Consider the following 22704-nt stretch of genomic DNA (forward strand, 5'->3'; position numbering starts at 1 on the left):
GGTAAATATGTACTAAAAGTCTGTCACGAAGCTGAAAAAGGGATTTGATGTTACAACTCAACTTACTTCACTACAACTAGAAATAAAATATATTTGATAAATGAAATAAAGTCAAATGTTGAAATGTATATAAATCAAATAACCGAATATTTTGAAAATCAATCATCATTTTTAAATCGCCACTCATCGCAACTGACAAACGTTATTATTTTTAAATATAAAGATATAGGTACGAATATTTCATGAAATACACAAAATAAATGACAGTTTACACAAGTACAGAAAAAAAATAAAATTTGCAAAATTAATTCACTTTTGGCATTAGTAAATGAAATAAGAATGATGACATGAAAAATGGAGATTAATCTATTAAAAAATCTATCTGTGGTAAAACTATTGTTGCCTACCTAAATACAAATTATAACTAATTATTATAAGTAATTATATTTATTTTTTATTTAATTTATATTTTCTTACATTTAAAACGATGTGGTTATGGGATAAAAAAATATATTACCCCATAGATTCGGGAACGCACGTGGAAGGCTAATGACCTAATCATTATAATATAATATTGCCTATGAATACAAAACGTTCGCGTCGTAAAAATAATAATATATTTCTGATCAGTACCTATGTGGGATTACCACATGGTCTTATATTATACATATTAACTAAACTTTTAAACCAAACTATACTCAGATCAAGAAATGCAATTAGAACATCATGATAAATAAAATCAATAATATAATAATATAAATAATAATAATATGAAACGATAACACGGATATACGTTTTGTACTGACTACTTTAATACTGTATGCAACCAGTGTTGTACATTAAATAGATAAGAATATATACGCGAAAAATAGATTTACTAACTTCTAACATAAATTAAATCAAACATAATACGGTATAATTTAGAATATTTATCTTATGATAAAACTATTATTATTGTTTACAATCAAATCATATTATTAATATACATTTATTGATTCTCCTATAAATTACAATCTCTTGTTGTAGCATATTGGCAACCGGTCTTTTGCCAAAATGCTAATCTTTCTTTTATAAGTAACATAGCAGTTATCGATCCACCTAACCTCGGAGGTAAAAGTGCTAAACCTAAACCCGGTATCAATGACACGAGAGAGAACCCAGAACTAGTTGACTTGATGATTGTGGATGCTGTGACGATTTCTTCCAAGATTGCTGAACACTGTCCGTAGTCTATATGATCCTTATTCAATGAACTGTCCATTTCTTCAAATACATCATTCAAATGTAAAGCAAACTGGCCAGATAACATCACTTGCATCAACGTTAACGCCGCACCGGTTACAGGTATTGCGCTCAGTGTTGTCATTACCGTATAAATAGATTCCTGTGTCAATAACGCCGTTTGTAAATCTTCGATCTGTTCATCGTTTCCACAGAACGTGGAAACATTGGTTGAACATAATGCAATTGTTAACGATATGTAAAAAACAACAGAATATATTGCTTTCATTTTTATTGTCACGTAGTTACAGCACAGTTGTGTAAATATCCCAAGAGGTACGCCTGATATTCGTACGATTCGCAATGTGTCGAGTGAGCGTCTGTAAACATACAATACATACATGTTATATATTATGTATACCAAGGTAATCTATCAAAAAGTCTATTTTGAAAATAGTTAGACAAAAAGTCCAAAAATACAAAATATTCTATCAAATTTAATATTTATTTAAAACATGTAATTAATTTTATTAATATTACATTATATTTGAATTTGATTACTATGATGTATATATTATTCATGATTTGTTGGATGGCTGTGCTGAATACATTAATAGTTTTGTTTTGAAAAGCCACTTAAAAGAAATAAAACTTTTTCCCTTGAAATAAGTAAACGACAGAATATTTGCTTTAGATTATGGACCAGACACAACAAAAAATATAGTAGGAGAAATAAATGAATTTTATTTAACATTTTGTAAAAATGTTCTTCTTACTCATTATTCCTCTATGATAAAAAAAACATGGTCCAGTTGTTCATTTATGATCAAAGAGGTATAAAGCAAAACAAAGAATTTCAAACATTTCAGAAAGTTCTTCGTTTACAATAATTCTAGTTGAATTAAATATTTAGTAAGGAATTATGTAGCACATGTTGGACCTAGGGAAATTTTAAATTCCTTAAAGCTTATTGAAATAAAAACTGAACTCAATCTTAGTAGTGATGAACGGTTAGTTTGTGTTAATGGGGCTACAGTTCAATAAACTCGTTATAAAGTCAATAGCATACACATTATTATAAATAGAGATGTAGATGATGAAAACCCAACATTTATATGAATAAAAATTATTTTTCGTTTATTTTAATGAATCTGAATGAATTATTTTTGGGTTTTGTATGTCGACTACAGTGAGGTTTGATGAGCAATTTTATGCTTATAAAGTCAAAATTGTTATAATATTTTCCAAGACTCATTAATTTCTTCTATATCAAACACTTAAAATATCGTATCAAATGGAACCAGATATGTGACGGTTTATTATCCCTTGTAATTTATGTAAAATATATACATACGTTTTTATTATGCCTAAAATATTGATGATACACAAGCACGGTTATTTTTAATAAGAATTTAAAGTTCAAATCTTGTAAAAACTACAGTTAATTTGTAGTTTAAAACTTATAAAATATAAAATGTGTATAGCTAAAGCTAGACAATTTAATACAAGGTCTTTTATACAAGTAGTTCATACTTTTACCAACAATTTACTGATAATTTTAGAAAAATTGATTTGCAAGTACAAAGTTTTTGCAAAATGAAAATTGATTTTGGTAAGACGTTGAAAATAAAAGAACTCGTTATAAAGTCAATAACACGCATATTATTGTAAATACAGATGTAGATGATGAAAACCCAAAATTTATATAAATAAAAGATATTTTTCTTAATGTATCTGAAAGAATTATTTTTGAGTTTTGTATGTTGACTACAGCAAGGTTTGATGAGCAATTTTATGCTTATAAAGTCAAAATTGTTAGAATGTTTTTGCAAAAATGAATATTCATTTTGGTACGATGTATAGAACTTAGTGTCTTGAACCTATGTCTTGCTTACTAGTTGACAGTAGAAACTTCATAATTATTTTTTAAATAAGTATTTATAATACGGGTAATGTGGAAAGATATTTTAGAACAAAATGTTACTTGGTAATTACAAGTAAATAATATAATAGGGTTTTTAAATACGTACGTATAGGTATTATATTTATAAATTGTTATAATTTAACTTGCTAGTCTACAGCTTACAGTATATATTGTATAGAGCTACCAACTTGCAGTCCCCGTTAAAGAACGTAAAATTTCAAGACATAATTTATCATAACATTTTAAGATCGATTTCCCGCAGCTTTAATTAATGTTACTATGTCCAATAATGAAAACGCCTTGTAAATAGTTGTAATAGTACTACTAACTAACCTAACCCGTGCAGGTAAAATTTCGCAATATTGACGATGTCTTAATAAGGACATCACAGCAATAAAAACAAGTTTGATTAGATGTAAGGTATGTCATTGTCTAAGAAATACGACGTGGGTCTCACACATAAACACTAATTATTTAATGACATAGAGGCGTTTGAAAATATGCGTGTGACGTCATAGAGCCGAAGTCTGAACGGCGGAGTATATTTTACGTGTAAAAGTGTCTAGATTAACACAACGATTTCAATCATTAAAAATAATGATTGAGATAAAATAACGAAGTAATTAAAGGAAGTAACTAGTTAATATGGCACGCTTATCGTACTATTTAACCTACTACTGAATATTATTAGTTGAGTACCGAATAGATAATTTGTCTTCGATTGTAAAACATACTATGTATATAAGTATATTCACTTACCTATAGTGTTGTACTGAGCAAGATGTGTAGACTCTCGTTGGAATGAGTCGATGACCGTTATTAACACTTTAAGATTTACACAACAATAACCCGTTGTCAGAATAAACGCAATAGTAAGTTAACTTTGTGAAGAAAGATTAATTTCGTGTCAAAAGAAAAACTGGTCGGTGTCGTGTGGTTTCGCTGCTGGTGTCGTCGACGTGGTCATCTATGTTGATCTGCCATGTTCCTCTGAATGTACTACTGTACTGAGTATATTGTCTGTGCGTGGCGTTTATATAAGGAAGCGATTATTTATCCCCACTCTATTGTTATTACGTAGCGTCAAAATTGATTGTTCGTGTTTGTTATGTGAATTGCCCATGTCCACGTATTTATGTTGTGTTTTCGCATATTGTCGTTGGGTTTTTGGCAATATCGATACGATAAGGGTGTTTTGCAAGTTAGGTGCTATCTTATTATTCTTTTTGCGCATAGTCTTAGCAGTGATCTCTGATTGTTTCAACGAATGTCGTATAGACAGTGGCACATGTGCGTACAATTTATGTCGCATTTTTCACATTGTCATTGGCTTTTTGGCACTATTTGTACGAATACGGTTTTTTGTTATGTCGTATGTTTGTGAGTGTTATTATCGTCCCTTTGTAAAATATTTTAGGATTAATATTTTAAGTGAATATTACATGGTGCGCATGCGCGGAGGATGTTTTTCTGTCGTGTAAGTTATACTTGCTTAGTATAGTGATGAATGAAATATTTGGTATTACGACTTGGTAAGTTAGTTAATATTTATATGGGTTCATGTATGTAAGTGCTGTAGTGAATTTTTGATGAGGTGTTGTTCTGATTTGCGTCATCATATATTGTTGCTATTTTCAGTCTCCACTCTTGTAATTTCAGCAGTAGTATTCTGTTGCTTAGGTGTTTGAGTAAATGCCATATTTTGTTCATATGTCATTATTGGTTTTTGTAATATTTGTATGAAAAGGGTTCTAGGTCATATGTTTATGTGTCATTTTCCCTTCGTATGACATTTTAGCACTAATATTTTGTTGCTTTGAGTGTAAGTTACATAGTGCGCATACACGTGCATTATGCTGTAATTCGCATGTTATCGTTGGCTTTTAGTAATATTTGCACAATGGATATGTTTCGTTAGGTTACGTGTTCATGTGTGCTATTGTCATTTTTCCTTTGTGTAAAGTTTTAGCGATAGTTTTTAGCACTTAAATGAATATTGTATTATACGCACGCATGCGTCGGTGTGAATATAGTAGGCAGTTTCTAACGCAGAGGAATTTATTGCGGTTGCGTAATGTTTTCTTATCTCGTTATTACTTTATATCTTTATGGGCATTTTTTAGTGTCTGGACGTCTCGGAAAGATTGTTAAGGAATGTTGGTTGCCTAATATACTTTTGTATTGAGTTATATGTTTTAATTGCGTTTGTGTTTTTACATCCAAGTATGAGCTTACCTGGTACATTTATTTTAAAAGTTTATTCAAATATATCGTGTATTATTCATATAATATTACAATAACGATATATAATTACAACGAATAAATAATTTATTTCATGTTACCCTAAATGTTTTTTGTGTATATTACACTGGTGTGGTTATAGTTTTGATATACCTTCTAGTTTAATTATAATTGATAAAAATATTATAGTGAATTTCGTAAAAATTGGTTTATACGATAGGTAAAACAACGTGAGTCGTGAACTCAATAATTTTACTTAATTATAACTTATAATGTGTATACAATAACCAGATATATTAAATTTTAAATCACACCATCGTCGTAACTACGTAAATACTTAGGATCATAACAACAAATTACTCTTTGATGTCGAGTTTAAATTTAACAAAATTTGAAATCATTATAGTTATAAGAATTTACAATATATTATTTTTAATTTAATGCTTATGATGAGTTATAACTTATAGGTTATAACTTATAAGTATTTTAACTTTGAAGTTTAGATGAGTGGAGCAGCGGACTTATTTTGCGAGGTACCCCTGTGCGGCTGTGCAAAATCAAAACTGAAAATGCTTAATACTTACTCATTATCATAGTTCGTTTTGGCGATGATTTATTCAAATTCTGTAAATAATGTATTTTTTAAAACGTTAATATTTTTCGAGATAAAGATTGTTTACTTTTAAAAGAACCACTCTTTGTCTACACACCTGTCACCCAAAAGTTATGACTAACGCGATACACTTTTTATGACGTCACTGACTCACGGACGCCTTAATATTAGACGTATAGTACATAGGTAGGTACTTAACGAATGTAATCCAATCGTGAATTTACTGTAAAGTATAGGAGCTATAAAATATGTTTCAGTCATCGAGTTTAGATATATATACCTATTATATGCGTGTGGACGACGCGACTGACCTGTAATTATACGATTTATAAATGATAGTACATATAGTATATATAATATAGTTCTTGGCTTTTATCCGGACGGTTTTACTCAACGTCTATTTATATTATTCTTTGTCGACGTACGCATCATGTACTTGTTTAAAACCATACCTAGTCGTTTTGTATTTTTCTTCTCGTTAATGACTATATTTTACCTAGTCGTTTTGTATTTTTCTTCTCGTTAATGACTATATTTTACCTATATATGAATTGACAATTCAACGATTTAAAACTCATTCTCCGATAAAAACACATGAAAGTTTTTTTTTTTTTTATATATAAAAAGTAATGGGAATATAATATGTAGGTAAGTATAGTATATACGTATGTGCCTAATGGACACGCGTATCCTAAATTATTCAACTGTTCCTCAGGGACGATCTCGAAAAAAAATCAAGAGGGGGTGTAGTCTTCAAAATTGCCGACTAGAATTTGAAATTCAAAATTTTTGTTAACTATTAAGTTATATTTTTATTTACATGCTATAAATTTATAATTTCTTTACCACCTTATGTTTCAATTTTTAGTTTTAACTAAATTTGAAGAAGAAACTTAGAAATACCTAACTTATTTTTTTATTATACAAAAATTATACAGATTGTATCTTATGTCATTGTACGCAAGTTTTTTTTTAACAATATTATGGATCGATGATAGGGAATTTCGTTAAAACAAAAAAAGAACGTGTTTCTTTATTTTTAACAGGCAATTATTTATAAAATTTTCAAAACTTTTCAACACGCAGTTGTATCAATAATAAAATCGACTTTGTTTCTAAAATGGTAACCACTATATTTTTTGATGGATTCCGGTAAAGCTTTTTTTCTGAACATTTTGACAGTCAAATAATCAATTTTGGTTAGTCCTCTGAAGTTTAGTATAATATGCATTAATACTTTTAACTAAAATACCTTATTTAGGTACAAGAGCTAAATAATATTTTCTTATATAACTACCTTTTTGTACACTTAAATAGTTAAATAGTTAAATCGGTAATCTAAAATGCTCAAAAAAAAAAAGATTGTTGGTAATTTAACCCAACCTAACCTACTATACCTACTTAAATAATTTTAAGATTATGATAGTACCTATTATAGTTTTATTGCAATGCAACAAAGCATGTCGCCAATATCACTTGTCGGAGGATTGGGCTTTTTTTAAAAACCATTAATAACTGGTTTTTTTTATCAAAAAACCGGGTGTCGAAGAATTGGGTGTCGGCGAACTGGGCATAAACCAAACTAACAGAGAAAACACACTTTGGATCGTGACATTTTTTTTTTTATAATATGTCTTATACTTCCAAGTTCAGTGCTACTAATGGATGGCTCCTTATTCACGCAACCTCATAATGTTTTTTTTTTTATTCTAGTCTCCCATTCTACTTATTGTGCTTAAATGTATAAATTGTGTATTTCTTGTAAAAATAAAAATAAAAAAATATGTCCTACTTATATTTTCATTGTATAAAATTTGATTACAAATTATCAATAATAGATTTTATTAAAATGTACATTACTAATATTTTCACGCGATTGCCACCGTCCGGTATTCGCTCCAAAATAGAACGATTTGTCTCATTTTTAATTTATATGTAATTTCAGTAATTCTTCAATACGACAATACCAAATAATATTTGAAACAATATTATGAATTAAATACAAACAATATCTGGTTTACTATAACTATTCGTATGCCATCGTATATTCTCGTACCTCACCATTTTATGTAGGCATGACGGCAAAATTTAATTTAAGATATTATGAGCCATTAGTTTGGAGTATAGACAACGCATGAGCCACGTGGGCAAAACGTTATAGCCTACAGGTTATAGCTCGAGTTACTAACATACTGCAAGTTATTTGAATGTGGGGCGGGTATTCACAGAAAAAAAGTAAAATCGATGCAAAGTAAAAGAGTACTTATCTCTGTACTAATTCCTACTATTACGAATTATAATAATTATTATAATCTCTAACCAATGGCAACCATTTAATACAACATTTTTAATTTTCATCGTGACTATCAAAACCCTTGTGTGAGCACCTCTCTAAAATGCAAATTTGGGGAAATCCTCTCTTAGTGCACCCCTACATGGTTGTCCGAAAATACCGTGAAAATAGTCTATGTATACAAATAAATTACGCAACAATTACTTTCAGTGGGGGGTTGAACCATTTTGTATTTATTTTATACACAATTACCTAGTGAAAATCATACAATAACTCAATATCAAAAATACTAGTATATATGTCGCATCCACATAGTGAAACCACTCATTTCATGAACTGGATATCCAGATAGTGAAATTCGTCCAGATCGTGAATTTTGACGAAAAAACATTATATGGACATCCATTTCATGAAACGGACAATACCTATATCGTGTACTTTGTGTAATTATTATTTTATTATATAATGGTTCATAAACTATCATTATACATTTATACGTATATTATATTTAATTTTTCACGATTTATTACGATAGGTTATAATATTTTTATTTTATTTTAAACCTTATCCGTAATCTATATTATATGAGGCTATTAGAGAGATATCACATTTAATTTCGGTAATTCCACATCCGATATCATATGAATGTTTCTTTATCGGATATTCAGTTGACATTTGACTGATACCTATGTAACTCCTAAGTTGTTCAAAAAATAACACAGTTACTATTGTGTTTGCAGTTTATACGTGTACCTATTTATTATTACATATAGCAACTTTTAATAAAAATGGAAGAAAAGAACGTATTTTATGAAAAGCTAGATGAATATTATAAATTGAAACTCAATTTCTCACTACTGATCAAGTTGATAAAAATGTTGAATTTTCGGTGCGAGAAATGATTAAAAAAATTTCAGGAGGGCAAGGATTTTTGTCTTGTTCGTGTAAGGTGAAAAATCCTTGCCAATCAAGTAGGTGTGCTTGTTTTAAAAATAATATGCAATGTAACAGTCGATGTCATAATCAATCATCGTGTAAAAATAAATAATAAGGACAAAATATATGTAAAGTTTAAGCCGTTTGAGGTATGTTTAAGTTTATCAATTAATTATTTTGTTAGGTAACTATGGTATAGTTAAATATTATAATTATAGTTAATTTCATGAATATTTTATAACACTTAATATAGGACATGGTAACACTGTTGTTTATAAAATATAATATACGTATGGTTTATGAATAATAAAATAAAAATATAATGTAATATGATATAATTTATTGACTATAATTGTTATATTTTTGTGTATAGAACAATATAGAAAATTACCTATATAGTAATCAATCGTGAAAAATTAAATATAATATACGTATAAATGTATAATGATAGTTTATGAACCATTATATAATAAAATAATAATTACACAAAGTACACGATATAGGTATTGTCCGTTTCATGAAATGGATGTCCATATAATGTATTTTCGTCAAAATTCACGATCTGGACGAATTTCACTATCTGGATATCCAGTTCATGAAATGAGTGGTTTCACTATGTGGATACGACATATATAAACAGTAATATAACAGAATGTGGATAAAATGAATTTCATCCACTTCATGAAAAGGTCAACAAATTGTTCATATAGTGTAGTAAAACGTCATTTTCACTAAATGGATACATTTCATGAAGTGGACATCCACTTCATGAAATGAGTGATTTAAAATGAGTGTGGGTAATTTTCTCTTGAGCCATCACCACCAATAATTAAGGAGATAATTTGCGGAATTTTGAGGGCTAGTTTTCATTTTTTGCGGGCAAATAGTTTTTCAGCAAACTAAAAAAATACTTTGCACATAATTAAAAAAATCCTATTTTACAATTTTGTATACGATCATTTTGCGGATAATTTGCGTAATATTGTGGAATAGTTTTTAATTTTCAAGGACAAATAGGTATTTAGCAAATCAAATGAAACTGATGACATGCTGGTGAGAATAATCTATACATACAAAAAAAATTACATAACTATTAATTTTCGGTGGGGGTTGAACCCCCAAACCCCCTCTGTATACATGACTGAGTACGACCCAGAGAGCCTGAATAATAATATATATAAAGGCTCTCTAGTATTCGACCAATTTATAATAATTTATAAATAATATATGCAATATACTATTAGGTACAACAAAGTAAATTCGTCATCGCATGCACGTCTAGTCTGAAGATAATTTGCTGATTGAATAACCGAAGAATAATTTTGAAAGTGTGTCTACAGCTGGAATAGAAATATGATGGGTTATTGTTTTAAAGGCCGTTACTAATGTATATACACTTAATGCAAGAATAAGGTCGTCCGGTGATAATTATAACTATACCTATACCTGTAAGAAAAACCCGACAAAAATCGATAAATTGAATAGACCTATAAAATACCTAATAGGTATATTGTATATGAGCAGTGGATATAATAACAACAATTACAGAAAAACTATGACGTCACTATAAAGTACCATTAATGAACACCATCGTGCGCATTAGGTATAGGAACCAAAGTTTTTATTTTTTTAAGAACCGAAAATAAACTGAAACGTAAATTTTATTATAGTTTAATTAAACAGCAAAAAGTAAACCGAAACCTAAATTTTAGTTTTTCTAGGTAACAAACCGAAAACGGAACTCTAAAAATCATCATGGTTCCAGTCCCTGTATTTAATCCATATATTTAACCATGAATAACAGCCAACTTGCCATCAATGTGAAGTATCACTGACAATAGAACACCTCACACTACACTGCCCCATGTAGGATAAAATAAATGACGACACATCCTAAGCTTCCTCTACAAACATGGAGGGAGCGCTAAGTGAAGTCAACACGAATGATATTTTTGATTTCTTTAACTTCACCGATCTTATAAACATATCGTAAAAAAAAACGATTATAAATAACAAAATTATTATATACATAAATATAAATCTTAAATATCATAAACAATGTAAAATAATTTGTAAAACTTTTAAGCTAATGACCTTCGCAGTCAAAGCATTCAATCGCGATAAAAAAAAGCATGACAATTATACAAAATAAGTATACTACTTTGACTTCACGGAGTCGATACAGTCACAACTGTTTTAAATAAATAAAATATAATATGGCAGTATAGTACAATCATGTATAATACATATATATACTAATACATAAAGCCAACATGGAGGAAGCGCTAGGTGAAGTTAACAAGATGATATTTTTAAAGGCATTAAACATAATAGAGAAAAATCATTTTATAGATAGACTATACTTGTTTTAAGATATAATTTGTTTATTCGAAACAATAAACTCGACGATTTGATGCATGCTTTCACCTCCTCTGCCCGAGTAACTGTTGGCAATATTATTCATTTAGAAAAAAAAGTATTAAATATACTTACTTAAGACCATGTTAATCGATTCTTGAATTGTTTTGTACCACTTGAGGAGTGTTCTGTACACACATACAAACCTCTGTTTTTCAAATTAAAATCCACTTTTTTTACAGTATATGTGGATGTATAAACTTTAGTGGATATATTTTTGAAAATACTGTTGTACCCAAGTCAAAATTCGGACAGGAAACCAAAATGGTTTTAAACATATTAATTAAAATCGAAAAATTTAAAATAGGTGCAAGTTAACTGCGTTTTAAATCTGCGCACACGCGTAAAATATTATACTATATAGGTACACGGTAATTCACCAATCATACTAACCCCGTTTTTTCTATGCCGATGCAGTTAATCGAAATAGCATTTTTTGAATCATTTAATATATTAATATATTATAAACATACATTTTATGAGGGTAACCTCGCCATTAACAACAATAATAATATAACTATTTACTTTACACGTTTGTATACGCGCCACTTACAAATGATTATTTTATCAAAGGCTCAAATGTATATAGGATTCAAAACGAACACCATATTATAAGTACTAACCAAAGCCCGAGGGTAGTTTACTATTCAATGCTGATATAGGTAGCGTTCCACATGATCACATTTAAAAATTTCAGTAAAAATTTTAAATTAATAAATAAATATTTATGAACACTAATTCCTTTCCATTGGAAGTCAAAAAAAATCTAATAAATATTATATAAATATTTCATAGGTATAGTAGTCAGTTTTACATTATTAATGAGAGGCAAACATTTGGACTAGCTTATAGTCTGTTAATTGTTATATAATATCAAATATTGTACCTAGTATAATAAAATATGGATTTGCATATCATTATAATTAATTTATAAACACCACATAGGTATATTGAATAGATTTGGAACTGAAAAATAATCACACTCAGTACACCAATATAGTGATACGACATGACACACACAGTCGACATATTTTTATTTTGTATTATATTTATTATATGGTATAGTTTGTTTTAAAATGTAAGAATAATTATAAAATTCAATGATGATTTAGGTACTTTGAAACTTATCTATTTATGTGAACAGTGCATGTCGCGTTGTTCACTAAATTAAAATTTCTTAAATAATTTGCGAAAATTTTTCACGACAGTAAAACAAAATTCACTTGGGGGCTTGCCAAGTTCATATTCGACTTTGTCGTATCGTCTCCAAACTAGTGCCACCTTTTTGAAAATTAATTGAAACAATTTGCAACACTTTGAAATGCTAAAACGGAAAGTTAGCCGTGATTTAAACTTTTGAGGATAGTTAAAAACGGCTGTTCTTACAAATTACCAAATTGTGCTTACAAATACTTACAAATGACTTACAAATAATTGACAAAATTTGGAGCCAACATTTTGACATTGTGCGGCTAACTTCACGGACATTCATTGGTCATTGGTCAATATGGATCGTTTATTATATAGGTAATGTTCATGATTTAGTTCTTTGTTAATATTATAGAGACGCCATAGGGTTTAGTGTTTTTTTGTCTGTAATCGTTGTTATTATATCAAATACTTATAAACCTATTAGGTTTACACAATTTATCGATTGTTTTTGAGTTTTTCTTTTTTTTTGTTGACCACCGGGTTTCTTTTGTATGTATAGGTACAGCTGTGCAGGTATACTGGTATAGTAATAATATTATCATCCGACGACTTTATTCTGGCATTGCGTTCACCTTTAAAACAATAACCCATTATAATTTGATTCCAGACGTGCCTACGTCTACACTTTTCAGATTATTCTTCAGTTATTCAATCAGGAAATTATCTTCAAACTAAACGTGTATGCGATGACGCGCTTGCTTTGTGGCTTTGTTGTAGTTATGCATAGGTACAACAAAGACTCATTATTATACAAGTACAATATATATTATATATATTGTATATGGTTGTACTATACTGCCATATTATTTTGAATTTATTTTAAAACAGTTGTAACTGTATCGACTTGAAGTCAAAGTAGTATACTTATATATATATAAAAATAAGTGTACATTTTGAATACATTTTATAACTCAAGATCCACCAAACCAATTTCGATAAAAATTTCAGGGCATATTAAGATTGACATTTAGATGGTTTCTGTCTTACAAAACAAATATACAACTTTGACTTCACGAAGTCGATAAGGTCACAACAGTTTTAAAATAAATACATAATAATATGGCAGGTTAACCATTGGACATTAGTCAATATGAATAGTTTATTATATAGGTATAATGCTTACGGTTTGGTTCTTTGTTAATATTATAGTGACGCCATAGGTTTTTGGGTTTTTTGTCTTTAATCGTTGTTATTATATCAAATACTTATAAACCTATTAGGTTTACACAATTTATCGATTGTTTTTGGGTTTTTCTTTTTTTTATTAATCACCGGAATTCTTTTGTATGTGTAGGTACAGCCATACAGGTTTAGTAATAACTATCGTCGGATGACCTTGTTCTTGCATTACGTGTAAATACATTAGCTCATTTGCCTTTAAAACAATAAACCATTATAATTCGATTTCTACGTCTAGACTTTCCAGATTATTCTTCAATTATTCAATCAGGAAATTATCTTCAGACTAGACGTGCATGCGATGACGAATTTACGTTGTTGTACCTATAGGTATAATTTATATATTATTTATAGAACCTTTATATATAAATTATTATCTAGGCTTTATAGGTCGTACTTAGGCACGTATACAGGGGGGGGGGAAATTAATTGTTGCGTAATTTATTTGTATACATAGAATATTTTCACGGTACTTTCATACAACTATGTAGGAGTGCACTAAGAGACAATTTCCCCAAATTCGCATTTTAGAGAGGTGTGAGCACAAGGGTTTTGATATTCAGGATGGAAATTAAAAATTTTGTAAATAAATAATCTATTGGATAATCAGGCAGATGAGAAATCGTCGAGTTTATTGCCTCGAATAAACAAATTATATCTTAAAACAAATATAGCTTATCTATAAAATGATTCTTCTGTATTTTTTTGTTGCCTTTAGACTCAAAAACTACTCTACCGATATTGACGAACATGTCAGCGATTGTTCTTAGAGACAACAAAAATGTTTAGAGAACCACGTTCGGAAAGATGCCAAGAGCTATTAAAATGTGAACTGAGGTACAATAAAATCGAGGTTTAATACACCATTGATATAACTCTATTTTATATTATGTCGTATACGCCGTTAACAGGCGTATACAAATAAATTAACTTTATATTTATATTAAGCACTAATATTAAATTTAGACGTCCAGTGGCGATCAAGTCATAAGATCACCACCTGGCTCTAACACTGGTGGTCAGTGGTACCGAGTCTCACGATCGCCACTCACTGACCCTCTTTCTGTCTTCCCATATTACTTATATATATCAATATTATAATCGAATCATTATTGGTAGTATCGATATTAAGTTTAACCTAGTTACATCATACTTACTGACTATGCTAATAATAAAATTATACTAATTGTTATTGTATTACATAATAATTGCTATCATATCCTAATTTGGTGGAATGCATAATTGTTTCTATGTTGTTACTTGGCTTATTGAGTATTGTATGGTTTGATTTGTTTTGTTTTGGTATTTTACCTGTTACATATGAATGTTTACTTAACCTAGTTTTAATTATAATTTTTATATATTATGCATGATACAACAATTAAGTTAAGATAATATTACTTAATATACTAGTTATACTCGATTTGATTGTTTTTATGATTATTTATTATTAAACAGTAGTTAATTGTTAATACTACTAAACATAATAATAAATATACTTAGGAAATCTAGCATGTTGCAAATGTTTTGTGTGATTAGATATTTTGTTGTTTTTTACACTGCCGACTCCTGTGGGCTGAGATCATTATTATGAAAAAAAAAAAAAACGATATAAAACAAACAACAAAATATCTAATCACACAATACATTTGCAACATGCTAGATTTCCCAAGTATATTATATCCCCAGTTATTATTTATTCTATCCACGTTGCTATGCGATTCTAACCAGGGGCCGATTTAGGTATGTAGTGGCCCCTGGGCGGAATATATTTTGGGGGCCCCTTATACATAAAAAAGGAAATATATTTTTTTACTTATTAAATAATATTTATTATTATGTTTAGTAGTATTAACAATTAACTACTGTTTAATAATAAATAATCATAAAAACAATCGAATCGAGTATAACTTGTATATTAAGTAATATTATCATAATATGAAGTGTAAGTAATTAAATGAAAAATAATAAATAAAAATAATAAAAATAATAATGTTAAGTAATTAAAATTAAATGCCTGGAACTTTTCTTAATTTTATTTGTACAAACTTATCAATAACGTTTTGAAAATCAAGTTTTATTAAAATATCAGACTCAGAGCTCATTATCGTTGATTGAGCCTGTCTCCGTCCATAGAAGTGTGCAATCTATTTTTTATGTGCTTTAAATTAGAGAACGATCTTTCACTACTGCTGTTTGTAATCATAATAACAAGATAAATACGAAGAACTATTTCAACATTAGGAAAACAATCTTTTACATCTTTATTAATTAATATTTTATACATTAAATGTCCTTGACTAATATTGTGAAATTCACTGCTTTCATCTTTAAAATGTTTATAAAATTCTTTAAATTGAATAAGTTCGTTTCCTAAGTGTTCATCAATATCACCCTGGTAAATTTTAACAAGTTCAATTGCTTGTTTAAATCCACTGGTTTATATAACTTACCTATCATATAAGAAATAAATAAAGTCTGTAACTATTGTCTATTGTGTATGCAACTGTTGTTAACTGACGTCTGACATGCAATAAGTGCAACGAACTAATAACGATAATTTATCTATAGACAGATAGTCTATAATGTGTATTTTATATTTCCGAAAACTAATCTCATAATTCTGACGATGAATACCTATATTCTTGTTAACAATCATGTTTTCTACGACATTCGACAAATCATTCAGACTTACATGACGTGTATATTTAGAATCACATTTACTAATATTATTTCAATCGACGGTGCACACCGATCGCGGACGGCATAAACTATCTTATCTAGATTTTTAGAGACCGTTCATTGTCAATAAACGTAAATACATCTATTATTAGTTAGTAAAATAAAAATTTTTAAATGTCCAAAAAAAGTTCAATATTATTTAACTAAATATGTGTAAATATAAATAAAATATTTTTACTGTATTCTAATTTATATATCATAAGATTGTGGGGGCCCCTGGGCTGCAGCCCACTCAGCCCTTCCCTAAATCCGGCCCTGCTTTTAACATCAAAGATGCGTCTTTGTAATTATAATTATATATTATGAATAATACATTTTAAATAAATATATTATGTTTTAATACATGAGTCACTAATCTGTACGTGTGTGATAATTACTTTTTTAAATATATTTTCAATATTATACAAGTGATATTATTACTTTGATAGATGTTTGGCACAACATTAAACCAAAGAAATATAATCTATTACCATTATTGCTGTCACGGGTTTGATAGGTTTTCTAAATTGCTTAAAATTACAAAGATGAATCCTAAGAAAATCATTTTGTACTTCATATTGTACACTAATCTGTATAAGGGGCCCCCAAAATATATTCCGCCCAGGGGCCACTACATACCTAAATCGGCCCCTGGTTAGAATCGCATGGCAACGTGGATAGAATAAATAATAACTGGGGATATAATATACTTAAGAAATCTAGCATGTTGCAAATGTTTTGTGTGATTAGATATTTTGTTGTTTGTTTTATATCGTTTTTTTTTTTTTTTCATAATAATGATCTCAGCCCACAGGAGTCGGCAGTGTACCAACGCATCTTTATAATAATAATTTGTTGTCCTCTTTAAAAGAATAATAATAAACTAGCCACGAGGGCCACAAAACCTGCAACAGCCGGAAGTGTAAGAGGAAAAAGAAAAAAAGGGGGGAAAGGGGATCCGCGTCGCGTGACGCCTTAATATTGCACCTTAAAGGGGCAGTGTTGAGAATTATCTAGATACAATTATTTTTTTAATTATCTTATCTAGATAAAAATAATTAAATCATCTAATTATCTCATCCAGATAAACATAATGGTTATCTGTGGTAATTTATCTAGATAAATAATATAATAATAATAATATTTTTAAATACTGAAATAGCCAATAATTTACGAGAACCGAGTAGTGATTCCGAATTCCAATATTATTATAGTTAAAAAAAATAAATGTTGTCAGTTTTATTTTGTTATTTTATTTTTATTCAAGTTGTATTAAAAATTAAAATTCTATATTATTTAAGTTGAGAAATGACATTAAGGGTTTATTAATTAATAAATATTATCTAATTAGTAATTTCTAATAAATTACATTATTTATAAAATAATTTTAAAAAAAATTATCTATTTTTGATTTTTTGGTTATCTTTTCCCAACACTGTACAGGGGAGATATAATAATTTATAAGTATGTGACGATTGACCAAAGTTGATGGCAGTGACTCCACGTGGGCTTGTTGAAAACGGCCACCAGTGGCCCACAGGTTCAGATTTAGTCCATCATTATATTGTTGACACTTGGCAGGAATACTCGACGTCAGATGTTGGATCCGGGGAACACGAGATTGACAGCGAGGACACGTGGACTCGTTGAATTGATTGTTGTGCAGTCCGGGGACGTAGGTCACGATACACCTCTGTTGTACCCAGCGGTCAGTAAGAGAGGAAAAAAATGTAGCGGAAATGCAGTACGACATGGTACCCGGCCGTTGAAATGTTGACAGAGCTTTGTTGTTGTAGTGGGGAGGGTCAGTGTCGTCGTCGGTGAATAATTATAACATTGTTTTTGGGAATGATAGGTTGCACTGTGTGAGTGTACGAACACTGCCGCATGAGGGGATCGGGGGATATTGTTATGTAATAATGCCATTGTCGTAATAATAAAAAGAATCGTAAAAATAATCATTCGTAAATACTTAAATAGTTAAGTTTTATAATAATGGATCGTCAAAGACTTAGTGGAGCTGGGAACAAAACAAGAAGAAAATCAAAAAAACAAGCTGAAGTTTTAACCAAAACAAAAACTTTAAAAAACTATTTTTTGGTTCCACTTTCAACTAATAGTACTGGAGAACGTCTTGCAACTAACTCAGGTAAGACAGTTTACACTAGCCATTAGCATGAGCTAAAAAAAATATTCAAATAGGTTGGCACCTAGGTACTTTGTATTTAAAAATTTAACAAGTCTGTAAGAAGTGGATGTCATATTGTCATATTGACAACATTATTAAGTACTAAAATCATAGGATCATTTAAGATTTAGATTTTGAATTTAGAAGTGTTGGAAAATCGTGATGAGAGTAATATTATATTGCCAACTAATGATCCTGTTCCTGTTGATGAAGAATATGAAGTTATTAATTATGAAACATCTGTGTACAACAGATCCATAATCTAGGTAATAAAAATTCAATAGTACCTACCTATCTAGGTATCTTTATTTTTTTTAATTTAGTGTAATTTATGTACTATGTCAGCTTTACTATTGATTGTCAGTGGAATCACTATTTTATGACCTATGATACATATTTAGTAAATATTATATTCATATTATCATTTTGACAACAATAATAAGTACTAAAATGCAGTAGTCATTTAAGTTTTAATTTATGAATTTAGAAGTGTTGGAAAATCATGATGAAAGTAATATTATTTTGCCAACTGATGATCCTGTACCTGTAGTTGATGAAGAATATGAAGCTATTAACAATAGAAACAGATGTTTAGAGCAGATCCATAGTCTAGGTAATAAAAATTCAATATCTTTAATTTTTTTAGTTTGGTGTAAACGATTTATTCTGCCAGTTTAGTTACCTATCAATGGAATAACTTTTTTTATGACCTATAATCTATATATTATTATATTATTATAATTTATATTTATTTAATAGAATTAGTATAATATTATATTTTTAAATTATGTATGCATGTCTTATATTTAGATTATAATTATTAATAAAAAATACAATAGGTACTGAATAATAAATAGTACATTATTTACTTAATACTATTTTCTTTATTTAACCTTGATTTTCCTATATAGAGAAATAACTATAATAGAAGGAATATTAATATTTATAGAGAAATTATATTATATTTTGTTAAATTTGTATGATCATAATTATTATTCATAATACATTTTACAAAAATAATTCACACATATAGATATAATATTATAGTGTCTATTGTATATACATTTAATTCGTCAATATTATATTAGTGAGAGTAACATATTATTATGTTTATGTAGGTAGTTGGTTCAATTTTCTGTAGTCCAAAACGGTATACAACAAAATAAATACACCTGACATTTTAAGAAATAGCTTTTTTTTTTGTGGGGGTGGAGGAAATATGTTGCACCGGGGCGCAAAATTGTCCAAATACGGCTCTGACTGACTACTATAATACTGTGTACCTACAACTAGTGTTGTACATGAACTAGATAAAAATATACACGCAAAAAATAGATTCACTAACTTCTAAAAGATAGTTTTTTAATAAATGAAATCAAACATAATACGGTATAATTTAGAATATTTATTTTATGAATAATATATAGGTATTATTATCGTTTACAATCAAATCATATTTAAATCATATCATTAATATACATTTATTGATTCAACTATAAATTACAATCTCTTGCTGTAGCATATTGGCAACCGGTATTTTGCCAAAATGCTAATCTTTGTCTTATAAGTAACATAGCAGCTATCGATGAATATAACCTCGGAGCTAAAAATGCCAAACCGACACCAGGTATAAATGCTGTCAGAGAGAACCCAAAACCAGTTGACCTCATAACTGTGGTGTCTGTTACTGCGTCTTCCAAGATTAGTAAACACTGAGTGTAGTCTTTATGATCTTTATTCAACGAACTTTCCATTTCTTCAAATACTTCTTTCAAATGCCAAGCAAACCGACCAGACATCATCATTTGCGCGACCGCTAACGTCGCACCGGTTATCGGTATTGCGCTCAGTGTTGTCAACACCGTGTAAATGGATTCCTGTGTTATTAACGCCGTTTGTAAATCTTCGATCTGTTTATCGTTTCCACAGAATGCGGAAACATTGGGTAAACATAATGCAATTGCTAACGATATGTAAAAAAACACAGAATATATTGCTTTCATTTTTATTGGCACGTAGGTACGGCACAAGTCATACAAATATCCCAAGAGGTTCACCTGATATTCGTACGAGTCGCAATGTGTCGGGTGAGCGTCTGTAAACATACAATACATACATGTTATATATTATGTATACCAAGGTAATCTATCAAAAAGTCCATTTTGAAAAAAGTTGGACAAAAAGTCCAAAAATCCAAAATATTCTATTAAATTTAACATATATTTAAAAAATTGTATTATTTTTATCAATGTTGCGTTATAGTTCAATTTGATTATTATGATTATATTCATGATTTGTTGGAAGGCTGTGCTAAATACATTAAGAGTTTTAGTTTAAAAAGCCACTTAAAAAAATTAAAACTTTTTCCCTTGAAATAATTAAACGACAGAATATCTGCTTTCGATTATGGACCAGAACACAACAAACAATGCATGAGATCTATGGATCATATAAATGTTGAAAAAATGAAATAATCGGCACCGGAAATGTTATATTTCATCAGCTATTTTGGGTTTACTTATCGGTGATTTTATGCCAATAGGTGAGCCAATTTGCGACCTTTATTTATTAGATTCTTAGATATTGCATTGGCAACATCACTCGAAGAAAATAATTGTTTGTTATAACTTATAAGAGACTGTTGTATGAGAAATAAATGAACTTTATTAAAAATTTAGTAAAAATGATCTTCTCCCTCTATGGTAAAAAAAAAACATGGTCCTGTTGTTCACTTATGATCAAAGAGGTACAAAGCAAAACAAAAAATTTCAAAAATTTCAGCAAGATTCTCTTTTACAATTCTATTTGAATTAAATATTTAGTAAGGGAAAATTATGTAGCACAATTAATGTTGGATCTAGAAAAATATTAAATTCCTTAAAGCTTATTGAAATAAAAACTGAACTCAATCTTAGTAGTTAGTTTGTGTTATTAGGAGTGAAATTCAAAGTACTCGTTATAAAGTCAAATAACATACATATTATTATAAATAGAGATGTGACGATGAAAACCCAAAATTTATATTAATAAAACATATTTTTCTTATTGAATCTGAAAGAATTATTTTTGAGTTTTGTATGTTGACTACAGTAAGGTTTGATGAGCAATTTTATGCTTATGAAGTCAATTTTTTTTTATTTCTAAGACTCACTAATTTCTCCTATATTCTTCTCTCAAGCCTCCAACGCATCAATTCTCACAGCGCTTGTACTCATTGTAGAATAAATAAATGTAACAAAAAAAAAAAAATATTGGAATTTAAATTAATTTCATTTGTATTTAGAGTAGAATAATTAAGTGACTGCTGAAAATTAGAATAGGCATCTGAACAATATTTTGAATTGTATTTATTATAGAATAATAAACATTATTTATATAATTCTTATATTCAGACTTAGCGAGTCTTTTACATCAAGCTCTTAAATGAGAAAAAGTAATATAATCACACTTAAACACTAATTATTCAATGAGATACAGGCGTTTGAAAATATGCGTGTGACGTCATAGAGATTGATTGAGATAAAATAATGAAGTGATGGTGAGTTTCCCCTACTCACCAGCAAGGTGGCAGATTATAAAGGGTGTGACTACTTAAGATGGCACGCTTATCGTAATTTTTATCCTACCACTAAATACTATTAGTTGAGTACCGAATTGATAATTTGTCTTCGATTGTAAAACATATGTATATTCACTTACCTCGTGTTGTAGTGAGCAAGATGTGTAGACTCTCGTTGGAATGTGTACGTCTCTGTTTG

At 29.0% G+C, this 22704-nt stretch overlaps 2 protein-coding genes across 2 annotated transcripts; both read right to left on the bottom strand.

Annotated features, from left to right (window-relative positions):
* Positions 1–1000: 1000 nt before the first annotated feature.
* LOC132936986 (uncharacterized) lies at positions 1001–4121 on the bottom strand. Its single transcript, XM_061003812.1, has 2 exons — positions 3905–4121; positions 1001–1601 (listed from the first exon to the last, which is right to left on the bottom strand). Exon 2 carries the CDS (start codon positions 1508–1510, stop codon positions 1001–1003), a length of 510 nt encoding a protein of 169 aa, XP_060859795.1. The 5' UTR covers positions 1511–1601; positions 3905–4121.
* Positions 4122–20394: 16273 nt separating this feature from the next.
* LOC132936987 (uncharacterized) lies at positions 20395–20949 on the bottom strand. The gene has a single exon (XM_061003813.1). It carries the CDS (start codon positions 20947–20949, stop codon positions 20440–20442), a length of 510 nt encoding a protein of 169 aa, XP_060859796.1. The 3' UTR covers positions 20395–20439.
* Positions 20950–22704: the final 1755 nt, after the last annotated feature.

The sequence above is a fragment of the Metopolophium dirhodum genome, chromosome 1 (assembly GCF_019925205.1).
Source record: "Metopolophium dirhodum isolate CAU chromosome 1, ASM1992520v1, whole genome shotgun sequence".
NCBI lineage: Eukaryota > Metazoa > Arthropoda > Insecta > Hemiptera > Aphididae > Metopolophium > Metopolophium dirhodum.

Excerpts from the sequence above, each read along its gene's own strand:
- LOC132936986 (XM_061003812.1), bottom strand. The coding sequence starts at position 1,510 with ATGAAAGCAATATATTCTGTTGTTTTTTACATATCGTTAACAATTGCA.
- LOC132936987 (XM_061003813.1), bottom strand. The coding sequence starts at position 20,949 with ATGAAAGCAATATATTCTGTGTTTTTTTACATATCGTTAGCAATTGCA.